This window comes from Muntiacus reevesi, chromosome 10 (genome assembly GCF_963930625.1).
Source record: "Muntiacus reevesi chromosome 10, mMunRee1.1, whole genome shotgun sequence".
NCBI classification, from domain to species: domain Eukaryota; kingdom Metazoa; phylum Chordata; class Mammalia; order Artiodactyla; family Cervidae; genus Muntiacus; species Muntiacus reevesi.
In genome coordinates this window covers 64,241,525-64,261,091 of record NC_089258.1, presented here as the reverse complement: position 1 = coordinate 64,261,091, position 19,567 = coordinate 64,241,525, and the positions used below count along the sequence as shown (strand labels likewise).

Below are 19,567 nucleotides of genomic sequence, written 5' to 3'. Positions count from 1 at the left end.
GAGTCAGACACGACTTAGTGACTGAACAACAACTATATGCAAAATAGATAACCAACCAGGACCTACTGGATAGCATTGGCAACTATATTCAATTTCTTGTGACAACTTGTAATGGAAAATAATCTGGAAAAGAATATACATATATAACTGAGTAATTTATATATATAAACTATAAATATATATATCTGAATCATTTTGCTGTATTCCAGAAAACACACAACACTGGAAATCAACTATACTTCAATTAAAGCAAAATAATGTTATATATTACCAAATTTCCATGCTTGTTTCATATTATAAAGGTTTTGCTTGTATTGTTATTATAGTGACAAAAGTCTTACATGGCATAAAAATTAGAAATCGGACTCAAAATCATACAATCTAAAGTTTTCTATCCAATTAAATTATTGTATGACAATATTCATTTTGTCAGTTCATTAGAAAAAGTATCAGAATGTATATAGTTTTGCTACTAGAGTAACATTAGAGAGAACACATGATATAATAGCTTGCATGCCAGGTCAATGTGTTGTCTCATTAGAAATGGAATAAATCATTTAATTATTTGAAAGCTTAATTTTCTCATTTGCAAAAATTAAGATTTTTTTTCTCAAAGGAGATTTATTTTATATATATAATATATATTACATACATATATATTATGTATTGTATGTACAATATATACATTATTATATAAATATTTACATATAAAATAAAGACACAAAAATGCACCTATAAAACTATTATATATATATATATATATCTTATGTATAACATACATATGCTGTATACATATACATGTATATTATATATTACAGGATAATGTGCACTTTACAATTGTTTAACATCATTTGTATGTGTAAGGTCAGTTTAAAAGACTTAGTAATCCATAGTGGTTCAGATATATGAGAATTATCATGCACTGCTAGTATGAGGGCAAAATGAGTAAAATCTTTATTAGTCCACAAAACACTGGACAAACAATTCAGTTTCAAAGAATTTATCCTTATGAGATTATTTATGTGTACAAACTGCAGGTACAAGAAAGTTGATAACGACTCTTTTTAGGTTCATTGTATACAACCTAAATGTCCAAAAGTAGGGAACTAATTGATAAGCTATGTAGTTTAATAAATGGAATATTTTAGTCATTTAAAATATTATAGGTCGTTACTGAATAGCATAAATGAATATTAGATATCCATAAGATCTGATTTCTTAAAATGACCAATAAAATTTTTTCTGGTCAAAATTCCATATGGCAGCTTTCCTTTCAAGTTGTACTCTCCGTCACTTCCTCCTCTTATACTTGGGGGCTTGCGTGCTAAGTCGCTTCAGTCCTGTCCAACTGTTTGCGACCCTATGGAATGTTGCCCACCAGGCTCTTTTGTCTGCGGGATTCTCAAGGAAAGAATACTGGAACAGGTTGCCATTTCCTCCTCCAGGAGATCTTTCCCACCCAGGGATTGAACCCATGTTTCTTATGTCTCCTGCATTGGCAGGCAGATTCTTTACCACTAGCGCCACCTGGAAGACTTTTTATTTCTCCTTTGCCCTAGTTAAAAACTCAAACTTACTGCATAATATGCAGAGAAATTCAGGAAATGTCACTTGTCTTAAAGGTTTTTACTTTAACACATAAAGGGTTGTGCAAAAGAATTTTTCTAAAAACTGAGCTAGCTAACCTCACCAAGATGTATACAATTCTTAAATGGCAGCTGTATCTCAACTAGATGTTATCTTAAGTAGAAATATTTTGTTATCTACTTTAGAGATAAAATGACTTTTCATCTGAAGTGTAAAGATAAATCAGACTGTCTTTGAGATGTTTTGCTGTTCCTGTCATTAAGTGTTGAAACAGAGTGACCACTTTACAAGAGATATAAGAGAAGATTCAAACTTGGTTGGAAGTTTGAAATAATTAAAATTTCAGATAATTTTGAAGGTGAGATTCCATGATCCTTTTTTCACCCACCATGCAAAAGAAAAATGATGTGTAAATAGATTGGTTGCTGAAAGCTTATTCCAATACACTTGTCTTAAAGTCCAGAATAAGCAGGATAATTATCAATAATTACCAACAAATAATTCATTTGATTTCTCAGTCATAAAGAAGCCAAGCAATGAAACAAGTTATTCACCAATATTGTATGCGTTTTGTGCTTGTATTTGAGGAAAGAAGTGATGTTATAACACCTGTGTGTAAGAAGCTGAGTCTATAAATGAGTATTTTACTTGATACAGAAAAACTAGTAGCATTTATGGTTGTGATTAAATTGTCCTTAAACATCACCATTTTCAATTTTTATTCATATCACATGAGATTAACAGCTCCTAAAACCTATTGTGTTTTAATTTCTGATGGAAATGGGCAACTCATCTTACATGTGACTTCTCCCACAGATGTGAATGAAGAGCTCCAGGGCATCTCAGACGCACATGCTCTACATCCTACTCCCTGCATGTGCTTCCTGTCTCTCTGCTTCTCAGAGCCCAGGAAGAACGTTTAGCACAAACAGCCCAGGAGGGTCATCCTGAAATGCCTCGCCAGGGAGTTAATTCTCTTTCAACACAGGAGGAAAGAGCTATTGAAGAATGCACCAGCCTTGATCTTTGAATTAGCCAATTGCCACAGGCAGTTTGGAACTTCTTTTTCAGTTTGGCCACACTGCAAAGAGGAAATTACTTTGCCCTAATTTCAAGTCATTTGTATAGTGTTCCCTCACACAAAATATTATTGATCCTTAGATTTACCGTGTAGGAAATCAGAAACTAATAAATGAATCAACTGGTAACAATATAAAGATGACTATTACTACTAGTAAATCAATAGTAAGTCAGATAACACCCCCATTTTACAGCTGAAGAACTTAAGGCACAGAAAGGCTAAATAACTGACCCAAAGGCATACAGCATTTAGATGAACCAAGGTTAGAAAAACTAATAATGGCCTAGGCACAAATACACTAGTACTAGTTTGGTGTGTTTATTTTGCTTTGTTTTATTATTTAGTCGCTCAGTCATATCTGACTCTGCAACCCCATGGAACTGTAGCCCGTCAGACTCCTCTGTCCATGCAATTCTTCAAGCAAGAATACTGGAGTGGGTTGCCATTTCCTTCTCCAGGGGACCCTCCCTACCCAGGGATCAAACTCACATCTCTCTCTCATCTCCTGCCTTGCAGGCAGGTTCTTTACCATTGAGCCACAAGGGCCTGAATTCAAGAGAGGAGGAAACCTATAGTTATCCCTCCTTTCAGGAAACCTCAATTCTTTGAATAAAAATTTGTTGCTTGATGAAACAGATCAATTATCAGTTAGTGTGGTGGCAGAATAATTGTCTTCCTCACCATCCCCCCAAGGATCCAAATCCTAATCCCTGCAACCTGTGAATATGTTTCCTTAGTTTTATTTAACAGAGGGCAAGTGGAACTAAAATTGCTGATCTGACTACTTCAAGATAGGAAAATTATCCTGGATTATCTAGGAGGGTCTAAAATAATCACAAGGATCATTAGAAATGAATGAGGGAGTCAGAAGATGGAGGTGGCAATGTGAGAACAGCGTGGTTTGCTGTTGCTGGCTTTAAAGATAAAGGGAGGGGCCAGGGGCAGATGACTATAAAGGCCTCTAGAAGCTGCAAAAGGCAAGGAAATGGCTTCTCCCAAAAGGAGCGCAGTCCAGCAGACACCTTGATTTTAGCCTAGTGAGAAATAGTGCAGACTTCCAACCCCCAGAACTGTAAATAATAAATATGTGCCTGCTAAGCCACTGTTTGTGGTAATTATTATAGCAGCAACAGAAAATAAATGCATCTGGTTAGTAATTGGAAAATGACAGGAACCCATTCAAGCTTATAATATTTTTTCCTTTCTCCTTTCCTCTTTCCCTTCTAATCTTTATAGTGAAATGAAGCATTGCCCTTGTTACGATTTATAGGAACATGGAAATTTTATCTACTTATGCAAAGCATACTGACAGAAAACTCCACAGGTGAAATTAGGAATCAAATTCATTTTGACACACTCTAGCACGTTTTGAAGACAAAGGTCAGCCTGATTAATGGCTATACAGTTGAGTTAAAACTAAAATTAGTTCTTTCTCAAATTGCAATAGACCTTTTAAATCACAGACCAAGATTATGTTACTGTTTTTCCAAAGTAATTCTAACATCAATCATTTATCTCAATCTCTTCTCATGACACTGTTTGGCTTATTCTAAGCTTTCAATTTACATAGTTACATGAAGATAGAGAGGTTATCCCAGGAATGCCCTATGATTTAGTTGAGAAAGTCAGATATGTAGTATTTAAGTATACTCATTCCTCTTTACCTCTAACTTTTCTAGACTACTAAATAAATCTGCTTGAAATAATGACCTGGGTACTAAATAAATCAGATCCTAGAAACTCTCCTTCTTGTTACAGAAATTCTAATTCTGGATCTGAATGTATTACATACACATGCATATACTGACAAAGATAAAATGAAGTGGAAATGAGACTGGACTTTAGTGAGGAAAAATAGATGTACTTCCTTGTCTGCTATTGATAGCTGTATGTATTTTGTGAAAGTCAATTAACTTGAGACTCAGTTTGCAAAGTGAAGATAGTAATACATATTTTCCTAAGTAATAAGGAGCAAATGAATTCAATGTAAGTGATTACATCCTGTCAATGGCAAAGTTTATGCCAACATGTTACTAATTACATTTTTAAATTTGTTGTGCCACTTTATTTTTTATGTTCTAAAATTTAATATAGAATTCATTTCCTACATTTATTTTTCATTTTACTCCTCCTTATTGGGATCATACATAATTTTCACTTAAATGCTTCTGAAAGACCTACTAAATTACTTCTGTTACCCTGGATTAAACATTATTCAGTATTACATAAAACGTTCAACACTACCTTGTATATAGCTTTGTGTGTGTGAGAAAGATAAATGATAAATAATAAAATTTAGGTCCTTACAGTGGGTGCTACAGTAGGAAGAATGTCATTTAATTAACTAAAGTAGTGTCTTTATGTCTGTTATAATAATAATAATATCTAACATTTATTGACCACTTTCAATGTGTCAGACATATGCTTTACATGGATCAGCTCACATTAATTCAATGAAAATCCAATGAGGTATAAATTGATTATGATTACTCTTCCAGAAAGCAGTGGAGTTGTAATGCCAGAGGCAACATTCTTCATCACTGTACATCAAATCTTTCCAGTAATTACAGCCCAGCCTGTTTATCTGAAAGCCTTCTTCCCCATCTTCCCCACCTGACCCTTTAAAACAGATATGACATGAAACTTAATATTTGTATTCAGTGACAAGTTATCATTGTCCAGATCTTATTTTGTTGAATACATTTCTGATGGCTAGTTTTTAGTGGGCTGAAGTTAGAGTTTTTCTCTTAGTGTTTTCCATCATAACAGTAACTAAAAAATAATATATAAATAGCCAACTTTTGTCAAACTGGGGATAAAATCTATAGCAGTGAAAGAGGATTGGATATGAAATATTTATTTGGCTTAGAACTTCATTTGCACATTTCCCCCTACTTCTCTACTTTTTAAAAAACAGATTTGGCTATTAATATTTTCTTTATTTAAAAAGTGCCACTTTTCATCATGACCTCTAGAATGCACACACATTCTTACCACTTTGAAACAATAATTAGTACTTTTCTTGTCTGAAATTTTGATTCATGAGGAATATAAGTAACTATAGACTAGTTATGTTCTGTGGAATGGTTATGACTTCTGAGCATTTTCAATATGCCTATTCAATCAGAAAATACATATGATCTAAGTAATGTTAAAATTAATTACAAGAAAACAATACACATAATCACTATTCTTGAAACAGACTGGCCAGAACCTCATAAATCCAAGCATCTTAATATTTTTTTCAACACACTTGTTTGGCAAACATCTTCCTCCCTTGCATAATTCTTATTTAAATAGAACTGAAATTTGTAGTAACTGTAATAAGAAAAGAAAAAGAAATAAATGACATATAGATTAAAAAGGAAAAGATAAAATTGTATTTATTTGCATAAGAGATGATTATCTACATAGAAAAGTCCCTAAAGTCTGCAAAAAATTGCTATAACTATTAAGTTCACTAAAGTCACATGAAAAAAACCAGTTAAAGTTTATATATTAAATGTATAGAATCAAGAGTGATGAACTCTGTACCAATTATAATTGCTTCAAAGACAATTAAAAAATGAAAACTTGGACAGGATATGTATGCTGGAAGTAACAAAATGTTCATGAAAAATGTCAAAGAAAGGCTAAATAAATGAAGATACATTATTTCATGAGTCAGAATAATTGATATAGTAAAGATATCAACTCTAATATTCATGTGTTGGTTTATTCCTATCAGAATCTAAGCAAGTTTTTCTTTTTTTAAGGCATAGAAATAAATATTCTAAAATGTTTGTTTCTAAATTCTCTATCTTCTAGGGCCTGTGCCTTTACATATATATATATATTTCAGAATATTTATCCCAGATGAAAGATACTTATGTTTATAACAAAACATGTACACAAATGTTCATAGTAGCTCTAAAACCTAAACAACTCAGATATATGGAATGCAACAGTAGGAAGTTAAGAGTTACCAGGTGTAACAGGCAAATGTGGCTTTGGAGTACAAATCGAAACAGGTCAAAAACTAACAGAGTTTTGCCAAGAGAACTCACTGTTCTAGCAAACACCCTCTTCAAACAACACAAGAGAAGAAGACTCTACACAAGGACATCACCAGATGGTCAAAACTGAAATCAGATTGATTGTATTCTTTGCAGCCCAAGATGGAGAAGCTTCATGCACTCAGCAAAAACAAGTCCAGAAGACTGTGGCTCAGATTATGAACTCCTTATTGCAAAATTCAGACTTAAATTGAAGAAAGTAGGGAAAATGACTAGATCATTCAGATATGACCTAAATCAAATCCCTTACAGTGGAAGTGACAAATAGATTCAAGGGATTAGATTTGATAGACAGAGTCCCTAAAGAACTTTGGAGGGAGTTTAGTGACATTGTATAGGAGGGAGTGATCAAGACCATCCCAAAGAAAAAGAAATGCAAAAAAGGCAAAATGGTTTTCTGAGGAGGCATTGCAAATAGCTGAGAAAATAAGAGAAGAGAAAGGCAAAGGAGAGAAGGAAAGATATTCCCATTTGAATGCAGAGTTCCAAAGAATAGTAAAGAGAAATAAGAAAGCATTCCTCAGTGATTAATGCAAAAAAAAAAAAAAAAAAAAAGAGGAAAACAATAGAATGGGAAAGACCAGAGATCTCTTCAAGAAATTTAGAGATACTAAGGGAACATTTTATGTTAAGACAGGCACAATAAAGGACAGAAATGGTATGAACCTAACAGAAGCAGAAGCTATTAAGAAGAAGTAGCAAGAATATGCAGAAGAACTATACAAAAAATATCTTCATGACCCAGATAACCACGATGGTGTGATCACCCACCTAGAGCCAGACATCCTGGAATGTGAAGTCAAGTGACCTTAGGAAGCATCACTATGAACACAGCTAGTGGAGGTGATAGAATTTCAGTTGAGCTATTTCAAATCCTAAGATGATTCTGTGAAAGTGCTGCACTCAATATGCCAGCAACTTTGGAAAACTCAGCAGTGGCCAGAGGACTGGAAAAGGTCCGTTTTCATTCCAATCCCAAAGAAAGGAAATGCTGAAGAATGCTCAAACGACTGCGCAGTTCCACTCATCTCACACACTAGCAAAATAATGCTCAAAATTCTCCAAGCCAGGCTTCAACAGTATGTGAACCGTGAACTTCCATATGTTCAAGCTGGATTCAGAAAAGGCAAGAGGAACCAGAGGTCAAATTGCCAACATCCGCTGGATCATCGAAAAAGCAAGAGAGTTCCAGAGAAACATCTACTTCTGCTTTATTGATTACGCCAAAGCCTTTGACTGTGTGGATCACAACGGACTGTGGAAAAATTCTGAAAGAGAGGGGAATACCAGACCACCTTACCTGCCTCCTGAGAAATCTGTATGCATGTCAAGAAGCAACACTTAGAATTGGACATGGAACAACAGACTGGATCCAATTTGGGAAAGGAGTATGTCTAGGCTGTGTATTTTCATCCTGCTAATTTAACTTATATATTTTGCAGAGTATATCATGTGAAATGCTGGGCTGAATGAGGCACAAACTGGAATCAAGATTGCCGGGAGAAATATCAGTAACCTCAGCTATGTAGATGACACCACCCTTACGGCAGAAACTGAAGAACTAAAGAGTCGCTCGGTGAAAGTAAAAGAGAAGAGGGAAAAAGTTGGCTTAATACTCAGCATTCAGAAAACTAAGATCATGGAATCTGGTCCCATCGCTTCATGACAAATAGATGAGGAAACAATGGAAACACAGAGAGACTATTTTTGGGGCTCCAATATCACTGCAGATGGGGACTGCAGTCGTAAAATTAAAAGACACTTGCTCCTTGGAAGAAAAGCTGTAATCAACCTAGAGAGCATATTAAAAATTAGAGACATTATTCTGCTGACAAATGTCCGTCTAATCAAAGCTATGGTTTTTCCAGTAGTCATGTTTGGATGTGAGAGTTGGACCATAAAGAAAGCTGAACACCGAAGAATTGATGCTTTTGAACTGTGGTGTTGGAGAAGACTCTTGAGAGTCCCTTGGACTGTGGGGAGATCCAACCAGTTCATCCTAAAGGAAATCAGTCGTGAATATTCATTGGAAGGACCGATGCTGAAGCTGAAACTCCAGTATTTTGGTCGCCTGATGTGAAAACTGATTCATTGGAAACAACCCTTTAGCTGGGAAAGAGTGAAGGCAGGAGAAGAAGGAGATGACAGAGCATGAGACGGTTGGAAAGCATCACCGACTCCATGGACATGAGTTTGTGCAAGCTCCAGGAGTTGGTGAAGGACAGGGAAGCCAGGACTGCTGCAGTCCATGGGGTCACAAAGAGTATGACACACCTGAGCGACTGAACTGACTGAAGCCATATCATTAGAAAGCTGCAAACCTGTGCTATGTAATTACACAGCCTATATTAGGGGCCTCTCAGACTTGAAATTTAATATTGTATGCTGCATTTTTTATTTTTAATAAAATAATTTTGCTAATAAAATAATATTGCTATGGACTGAATTTTGTCCCCTCAAAACAAATATGTGGAGGCTGTGAACCCCAATGTGATGCTACTTGAAGACTGAGCGTTTGGGAGATAATGAGAGTTAGATGAGGTCTGAAATGGGTCCCTCTTGATAGGATTAGTGATCTTATAAGAAACTCCAGGGCTCACTTTCTGTATTGTGAGGACACATTGAGAAAGCATCTGTCTGCAAGTCAGGAAGAATTCTCCCCCCTGAACCCATCCTTGCTATCACCTTAAAATTGGATTTCCAGCCTCCAGAACTGTGATCAACATTAATTTCTATTGTTTCTATTGTTTAAGTCACTCAGTTTATGATATTTTATTATAGTGGTCTGAGTTGACTAAGATGCTTGTGGAGAATATCTATACTCTGAAAAATGCTTTTTTAAATTATTAATTATGTTGTTCAAGTTTATATGTTATTGTTTGAAACAATGTCAAGCCTGAAGAAAAGTCATGAGTATAACTGAAAAAAGAAAACAAAAAACTTTTGTGTATACTTTGCCCTGTTCAAGTTTTGCTTAATGTGATTGACTTTAAAAACATGTCCAAAATTCTTTAACACTCTCCTCATAAAAGGAAAGCATGGCCCCTTTCATGAATTTCCTCACATTTCTATTATACCAAGTGTTGGAAGTTTTACTTTAACAAAAATAGGAAATATTTGAGTCAGGTCTCAGAGAAATAAAATAAATCATGGAGAAGATTGTTAGTAAGGTACTCAGAGGAAGCAGCTATTTTCTTGAAGATGGCATAATTCATTTGAATATTCAGTTCTTGGAAGGCCTGAAGATTCATTGGAAGGACTGATGCTGAAGCTGAAGCTCCAATACTTTCGCCATCTGATGGGAAAAGCCAACTCATGGAAAGAAGGCAGGAGGAGAAAAGGGCAACAGGATGAGATGATTGGATGGCATCACTGACTCAATGGGCATGAGTTTGAGCAAACTCCAAGAGATGGTGAAGGACAGGGAAGCTTGGCATGCTGCAGTCCGTGGGGTTGCAAAGAGTCAGACATGACTGAGTGACTGAATAACAACATAGTTCATTATTTATACCCTTCGAAGCTAGTATTTATACCCTTCAAAACCAATCAGTTTTCACCTGAATCTGGGAGTCAGAGTCATACTCCTCTTTATCATCTCCAGAAGCTTTATCCTCACTAAGTTTAAAAAACAACTAGAGGCCATAACCATGCAGGTTTGCTGCTGAAGCATTTCCTCAGCTCACTGGGCATGGGTTGGGGGGCAGTGGTTGGGTGGAGCGGAGGGAGCAAGAAGAGGAAGAAGATGAGGGGGTGGTGGAGGAGGAGGCTAATTAAAAAAAAGCAACAGCTAGAAAATTAAGTTGAGTGATTTACCCAGTTCTACAGACTTAAAATATTACACCAAAGAAAATGAAATGACTGCACCTTAGAATCCTCAGCACCTGATCTGATCACATTTTTTCAGGTGTTATTCAGACCTAGCAGCTCCATCCTGCGGGCTGCATGCCACCAGGCTCTTGGCATTTGGACAGCCCAGAGGAACAATGGCCTTATGTAAGAGAAAGGTTGATTCCAAAGCTGACCTCATCACAACCTGTCCCAAGTTAACAGACAAGAGCAAGGATGTGAAGACCAACTAATACAAACAAACCAGAGAATATTGATTCCAGCCCAGAAACATAGTGTTTAATTTATTAATAAAAGACAGCTCTTTGGAAAATCCTTTCTTCTGTTGTCAAACAAGCATTGGGACCTTTCTATCTTTCCAAACATTCAATTAGAGCAGAGATAAGAGAAGGACACTCTTGGCTTTCAAGCAAGCCCAAGGGCACAGGGTGGATACATGATTCGGATGCACTATTCTTTCAAATTGCCAGTTTTAATTTCTACCACCTGATTAAAAAAAAAGAGATCCTTTCTTCTCATGCATTGAGCTATTTTTCACTTTTCTCTCAAAGGCAAAACGGAGAGATCTAACTCCACCTAATAGCTTTTAATTTAACATGAAAGTATCCTATAGGGCTAAAGTATAAAGTCAAATAAGTTGCAGTTTGTTTTCTAAGTTAATATACTCCTTGGAATACAAATGAAAGAACAAATTACAGTTGATTGATTCTGCCTGAAAGCCCTAAATTTAAGAGTCTTCTGAGTGTAAAGGTTTATATCTTGTATTTACTGACCTGGTCTCAAAAGATAATTGCATTAAGTAATGTCTTTGATCAATATTAGGGAATACAAATACAAAGGAAAATAAAATTTTCAAGTATGCATAGATGAGCCAAATGTGTGAAACTCCCATGTATTCAATAATATAGAGGGGGCATGTTAAGGTCATATAAGTATATTCAAATTAAATTTAAGCAAAGTATTATTGAGCAAGTGAAGCTATTATCAGGAGTAAAAAAATTACAAGTTGAAAGCATATGATTGATTACTGATCATGCTGATGGGGTAATGAGGGGTGGTGGTGTTCAGGGAGCTGTTTTGCCACTTTAGTTCTACTCTCCTGCACCCTAAAAGTATTTAAATGTATCGAGTACATCCCTGCTATGTTTCAATATAGGAAATTTAAATATCCTGAACTACACTAGATTTGCAAATAAATATAGTCACAAATGATTTTGTCTCAGGAGTATAGACCCACTTATTGTCTAAATAAATTCATCCACTTCTGTTACCTTGAAAGAGAAGTCCATGTATGAAACACCACTTTTCTTAAAATGTAAATTAGAAAGGATCCATTTTAATCCCCACGGATATTGCTTAAATAGAAAAATTTCTTGTCTCAAATTTAAAATTCTCGAATCAACCTCACACAGATCTCTTGTCACACACAACTTTGAAGTCTTGTCAGCACTGCTACCTAATTTATATGAAATACCCTGGAGTCACTGATTCTTTGTAGTATTATTTGTTAAATATTCAAGCACTGCTTTAAAGCACATATGAGGTTACTAATCAATCCCGGTGCCCTTAAATTGCATGCTACGTTATGCACAGTTTTCTCCTCTAAGCATGGGAAATTCTCAATCATATTTTCCTTTGATAACTTTATTTTCCTTTATTTTAGAAGTATCACAGGAAGAAATAAAGCCATTATAAAGTTCATATGTGGTATTCTGGTAATGGAGTAAAGGACTCTGCAGGAATTTGAGAAGGCGTCAAGGATGTGTGTGTTTGCGTCTGTGTCTGTGCATGTATCCGGGCTCTTCTGTGAGAAACAGGAGTGTGGCTAGGTTCTGGGAGAGATTCTAATCATGTTAAAGTGCTCCCCAACTTAGCACTTATTTTTGAATGATGTGGAGTCCCTTGCATGTCTGCAATGGTTGAAAAGCCAGGGTTACTTATTACAAATGCTCTCATTCTTCCCTCCTGTGTTAAACCTCCATTCTTTACAAAAGTCTGCCTGGATTCTGTAATCACGACCTCAAAGTCAAATTATTTTATTATTTAACATCTTCTGGAGTCATATGATACATTACATTATAAAACTGATTAATCAATTTTTGAGATAATACAGATCAAAAGAGAGTATTGAAGAAAACACTCGAAGCTGTGTGTATACATTTGAGACAGGGGAAAAAGGAAAAAGAGAGCTAGAGTGAGATACATGTGTCTAACCATGTGGACATTATACAGGGTACCACACCTACATCACACACACACACATTCACACACATGCTCACAGAGGAAAGAGAGAAAGAGTGACTAGGTCAGCAGAGATGACGGCCAAACACAGTTAAGTAAAAAGCAGAGAAACTGAGTTTTTTCAGAGAACACTCTCTTCTGACTTAAGAGTCCAATTAACAGTTCAAGGATGGCTGCCAGGCTACCAAGAAAAAGAGGAAATATGGTGAGTACCTACCCACCTCAAAGGAAAAAAAAAAAAAAACAAACTAGGTAGTGGGTCTAATTTTGTGAAGAAAGTTCTTTACTGCAACAGTTATGAGGAAAATCGAGGTAATATAATATAAAGATCAGAGAAAGTTAGAATTCTGTGAGATCATACACACTGCTAAGTGCTCGAGAATTTCCCTTTACTTATGAATACAAAGTACCCAATGTGAATACCTGGAGATGGATGAAATAATCTTTGGATAAGTGTAATATCCTAAGAGCTATGAGGATTACATTGATATCAAAGCTGATAACTGGCAGGTACTACCAACGTGAAAAAATTGTTAAATATTAAAATCACAAATGCCTAATCTTCCTAAGTGCAACTCTACCCTGGTTCCTGACTTGCCCGTCAACTAGCAACTCAAATATTATAACCAAGGGCCCTAAGTCAATGACCTTTCTGATTTGTCTATGCCCTTTGCCAACCTAAATCCTCATGCTTTTTAATTTAATAAAAAAGGTTTCTGGTTCCCTGACTGTCAACTCAGGACTTAGGAAAGCCAGTGTTAACCTCATGTGCATGATTTCTTCTCTGACCTTCCAAGGAGTTTTTAGAAAGAAGGAGAATGAGGCTGACAGGCAGTCATGGGGAGCAGTCCAAACACCAGCCCAGTGGTGCACGCTCCAGCTCCTCAACAGACTCACAGAAGGAAGAAAGAAGGCCCTGGGGACAGGAAGTCTGGTGGCAGTAGGTTGTGAGCCAGACCAGAGATGCCCAGTGAGGATCCCCATTTTGCAATCCTTGCTGAATTTAATTGCCATCTACTAGTCTATCTTTCTTGAAATCCACACAAGCCCTCGTATCTGGGATATTGGCAATATTATCATTATCAATAAAAACAGAAGGCTAACCTTCAGAGTGTCTTCATTATGCGTCCAAGACATTCTAAACACACACTTGCATACATAGGCACGTGCACACACATGCACATAATTTGTGCACTAATAATCATTATCATTTCAATCATTTAGATTTAAGAAAATAGACAGCATAGAATTTGCTCAAAATACTGAGTGGTAGAAGCAGGATTAAACCCAAACAGCCCAAGAGCTGAGGTCATTTACCATGTAAACTGCCCTCAATGGCCTACAGTCTCCATTTACCTAAATAGATTGACAGGTATCCCGTGAACTGTCCCCAAATTCAAATTTGGGAAATGCTAAGCCACACATATTTCATTTTTTAAATATAGGCCTCCTTAAGTATTTTTAAAATATTTTAGCGAAATAATATGCATTGTGTTTGTAACTCAGATAATTCAAAAGATATTGTTCTTAAAATGCTTAAAATAGTCTTAATAAAATTCTCTCCTATTCCCAGTCCTGCTTTTAAATTTCCGTTTTCTTGTTTTTTGCTTTTACTTTTTCATTTCAGCTGGTGGTTGACACTAATGGCCCTAATATTAGAATAATGACTTTAATAACATCTCCATAATAGGTGATTAGCACTATTTCTTGATTTATATGCTTTGGAAGACAATTATGAGCCCTAAAGAACAAGAATTTAGCTTATTTATAACCTTTCCCTCTACTTCAGTTGATATTTACATTTTAGATCTTCTTTTGCATATCTTTTACTTTTAAATAATACCTCTAGATTATATTTATCTATCACCTTGAGTCTTTATCATTGTTTGCACCCCACCTTATCTTCCACCATCCATACTCAATTTCCTCCCTCTAACCCTGCCTGAGACATGCAGCTTTGCTTCTGTAACACTAAGGCTAATATATTTATAGTTCTTCTGCAACCTCAACCTAGGGCTTTCTGTTTGATTACTATTGGAAAATCAAATGATGTGATACCATGCACGATATTATGTGAGACTCAATTTCTGGCATGTGAACCACAGATATTAAAAAGTCATTTCTTGTTCAGTTGCATATTCTTTCAGGAAGTAAACAATGTTCCAAGACCTCCATCTACAGTACCTGTAACTTTCAGCTTTTCAGCCCCAATGGTAATCTCATCTTCATCTGCAGAAAACAGCACCCTGCCATCTTCACTCGCTCTCACTTCAAATCTTTTACACTGAGCTTCCACAGCATCAGCTCCTATGGTCAGAGGAAAGGTTTAAAAATGAATCTTGTATCCAGGAAACCATGAACATATATTTTTTTTAAAAAAGAAGAGAAATACATATATTAGTTAATCTCTACAGTATGTTTTATATCTAAATTAGTATTTTAAAATTGCCATCCTTTCAGGATTCTAATTTGGTAGAATATTGCTGGGCCAGGATGGTTGGGTACATATTTGACATCTACATTCCTGACATAGGCCTGACAAAGTCTGTGGGTTTAGCCAGCTGGGAAATCTTTGCATGTACACAAGGAGAGATGATGTTTGCTCTGTTCTTGGTGGCTGCCTGCAGACTTGGCATTTTACCTACCCTGTGCTAGATGCTTCATAGGGACTTGTGGATGGGAGGACTCTCATTTTTCTCTCTGCAAGTAGACAATACATGTCTATACTTGCTATAGTACAAGGAAATTGTGAACCTTTAGTTATTCAACATTTCATAGATGCTAATATTGACATTCGTTCACTCTTTATTACTACCTAATATGAATCCATTTTAGATTCAATATTGTAAATGTATGTGTATATCACATACACACACACATATATATAGCATATATATGTTTCATGTTCTCCAATGTATCTTCTAATCAATAATTTTCATTATTAAAATGTAATATTAAATAAATTGTATTATGTAATCGAAAATCTGTTTTCAATGTATTGGATCATTTTGCATATTAATCCACCCACAATCCACAAAGTCAGCTCCCATATTTAAAAAAAGAAAAACATAATTTTAGAACATGGTTTCAGCAAGAAGATCAAGCTGGTCAGGGGGTAGGGAATTGCTATTTCTATAACACTAATTTATTTCTTTTGGCATATATATTTGGCATATGCATCTATATCTTTGTCTCTTGTTAAGATGTGGACCATCCCTTCTCTGCTATCTATATCAGAAACTTGTCAGATACAGTGTGGTCCACTCAGGGACCTGGGCAGAGCACACTTTGTGCCTATTTTCATTTCTCTCTACATATGCCATGGGCTGAATGTGGATTCTCCAGATTCACATCTGGAAATCCCAACCCATAATGTGATGGTGTTAGGATATGGGATCTTTGGAAGTTAATTAGGTCATGAGAAAGGAGCCCTCATATGTGAGGCTGGTGCCCTAATCAAAAGACACAAGTGAGCTTGCTTTCTCTGTGTAATCTACCACGTGAAGACACAAGAGAAGCTGGCTGTCTGCAAGTCAGGAAGTAGCCTCTCACCAGACACTGGATTTGTTGTCACTTTAATCTTGGGCTTCCCTCCAGAACTGTGAGAAATAAAATTCTGTTGTTCAAGCCACCCAGTGTATGGTATTTTTTATAGCAGTCTGAATGGACTAAGACAATGTACTATCATTTTTTTTGTTAGCTCTATGACACCCGGGAATTAAAAACACGAGGTTATATTTGTATTTCAAAATATCCTCCAAATTTAAAATTTTCTCTAGCTTCTAATAGGCATTTAGAACTTTCTTCCCCTTTCCTTGTCCTCAAACCCACCTCAGATCCACTCTCAATACCTGTCTGGGGGCTTAAGTAACTTACACCTCCCACCATCACAGTTTCTTAGGAGCACTTAATAAAAGGAAGGCATTAATTTACATACTCTGATAACATGTGGGATAATTTCTCTGAAAAGAGGAAACTTTTCTCATATTCTGAAACTATTTACATGTTTTCAGGTCTACAAAGAAAGTGTGAAAAACTCTAAGTAGAACAATGCTAAGTACTTTAAAACTGGTGTTAACCACGCAAGTTATCAAGTTCAAAACAGCATGAACAGTATTTTAAAGTCTGTATTTTATTTTATTTTTAAGCAAATAACTTTCCTTACGCAATTTAATGGTAATATTGGAGAAACCGTGGAATACCTATTGTTCATGTTCAAAATCATTGCATTTGATCTTGTAAACGTTATTTCAGCAGCCTGTATTCAGTTGATTGTGTTTTTTTTCTAATCATGGTCTAACTTCCCTGTATTGAGCTTTTAATCTTTGAACCATAATAACTCAAATGGATGATGTTCAAAAAGTCATGCTTGAGGCCAGAAGTGCTGATAAAAGTGATTTCTGGGTTTTGAGGCTTCTGTGTTTCAATCTATCTTCTGGGCACTGAAGCATACATTAAATATGAACTGCCTAAAGATATTACAGATACTGTACACATAAAACCTTGCTTCCTGCAAATATATTTAATTACTGGATAAATTGGTCCACAAAATATATCACTGACCTTAATGACATCAAACTGTAAAGATCACCGTTCTTATGTATACATATATCCACATACACTACACACACACACACACCCCAGGAAGACTTCCTGGCATAATACTTAATGTTGTTATATTGGAGATACTTTATGAGTTGAGTGTCTGGATGTGGTGAAATGAGTTGATATCTTAATTCATTGCATTTAAATAAGCACAAGAAAATAATCAGATGAGCAAACATTCATGCACCTGGAATAGAAGAGAGGCATCTAGGCTGTAAATAAATGGAGGCAGATTCATCCAATTGACTAATAGATATATAAATTAATACATCAGACTACACTTTATTCAGCATATTAGTATAATTATAGAAGGCAAAATTACAAGCAATTAGCAATGCACTGATAGTAAGTAAATATTTTAAGTCAGAAAATAACTTTGAATATAGGGTGCTTTTATACATTGCTTTTATTTTCTGCAAATAGAAAGCAGTTAATATATGTAATTGGACACATACTGCATAGTTGTGAATGTTTATGTTTAAAGGTAATATACTAGGCTATATGAAACTGAATTTATTATATCCTAACATGCTTTGTGTTGTCTTACTCAGCTAATTCAAAAGTCAGCATCTCATATTCTCTAAGCTATGTCACTTTAGGATCCAGCTGTTCAGAGGGGCAGTGATACCCACTTCCATCTTATCTCAATCAAAGACCTTTTAGAGATGCAGGAGAGCAACATATTTGAATGTCTCTGGGCAAAGAGCTTACCCAGGCAGTCATCCAGGCAGCTCTACATTTTATTAGTCATCTTAAACAACAACTTGCTCACTAAAATATCCAGGCTTCTCTGAGAAGTTCACGTCAGCAACTTCAAAATCAAACAAGGAACAATGAGGCACAGAAGAAGAAAGAATGGGGATTGATCAAGGTGGCAGAGTAAGAGGAGCTCCCCTCCCCCATCAACACGTCAAAAACACGCCTCCGGGTGGAAAACTTCTCACTGGAAACTAACTGGGAACTGGCAGGAGGGCTGCTGAACGAGGAGCTCTAAGACAAGTTACAGGTACTCAGGAAGGAAGGGAAGAAAAGCCATGTGATTTGGATCCGTGCTCCCTGGGCGTGGCTCAGAGGAAAGGGAGAATACAGAGGTGGACACCCTGCGGAGCGAGAGGGGAGAGCCTCTGACTGGGCGCCTGGGTCCTGGGATCTGCCCTGGGGAAGACCAGCTGGTGAGGGGACCCCTGGGGCAGAGGAGAGGGCTTTGGGAGGCCTGGACGCTGATGGCAAGGGGTGCCCTCCCTGGTTTGCCCTCAAGGCAAGTCTGAAAGGGCAGAGAGGACTGCTCTAGAGCCTCCAGGTTTCCTGTGACAGCCTTGGCTTGTGACCCAGGCTGAGCCAAGAAAATGCTCTGGCAGTACTGAGCATCTTAGCATCTTTTCATGTGTCTGATGGTAATCTGCGGTGCTTCCCAGGTGGCGCTGGAGGTAAAGAGCCTGCCTGCCATTGTAGGAGAAGTGAGAGACCCGAGTTCTGTTCCTGGGTCGGGAGATCCCTTGGAGGAGGGCATGGCAACTCCCTCCAGTACTCTTGCCTGGAGAATCCCGTGGACAGAGGAGCCTGGTGGGCTATGTCCATAGCGTCACAAAGAGTTGGACACGACTGAAGCAAAGTCGCATGCACGTAATCTGTACACTGCTGGCGGGAATGTAACTTGGTGCAGCCACTGTGGAAAACAGTATGAAAGTTACTCAGAAAACCAAAGAATCGAACTGCCACATTACTAAGCATTTCCATTTTCCAGTGAAAATCTTTTAGGTTGTTCCTGGGTACATATCCCCAAAGCCCCAAAATACTAATTTGAAAATATATGTTCACACCAATATTCATAGTAGCATTGTTTACAGTTGTCAAGATAGGGAACAACCGAAGTGTACATCAACTGATGATTGGATGAAGAAGATATGGGATATTACTCAGCCATAATCTAATGAAATTCTGCCGTTTGCAACAACATGAACAGATCTAGATGAGCTTCCCTGGTGGCTCAGATGGTAAAGAATCTGCCTACAATGCAGGACACCTGGGTTTGAAGAATCCCCTGGGGAAGGGAATGGGTACTCATGGACCTAGAAAATATTATGCATAGTGAAATAAATCAGAGAAAGACAAATACTGTATGATATCACTTACATGTGGAATCTAAAAAATA

General features: G+C 36.6%; 1 protein-coding gene across 1 annotated transcript in view; it reads right to left on the bottom strand.

Moving 5' to 3' along the window:
- SGCZ (sarcoglycan zeta) overlaps positions 1 to 19,567 on the bottom strand; it is a 722,641-nt gene that overhangs the window by 39,796 nt on the left and 663,278 nt on the right. The window contains exon 5 of the mRNA XM_065947181.1: positions 14,995 to 15,117. Within this exon, the coding sequence (XP_065803253.1) occupies positions 14,995 to 15,117 (123 nt within the window). The remainder of the gene's footprint in view (positions 1 to 14,994; positions 15,118 to 19,567) is intronic.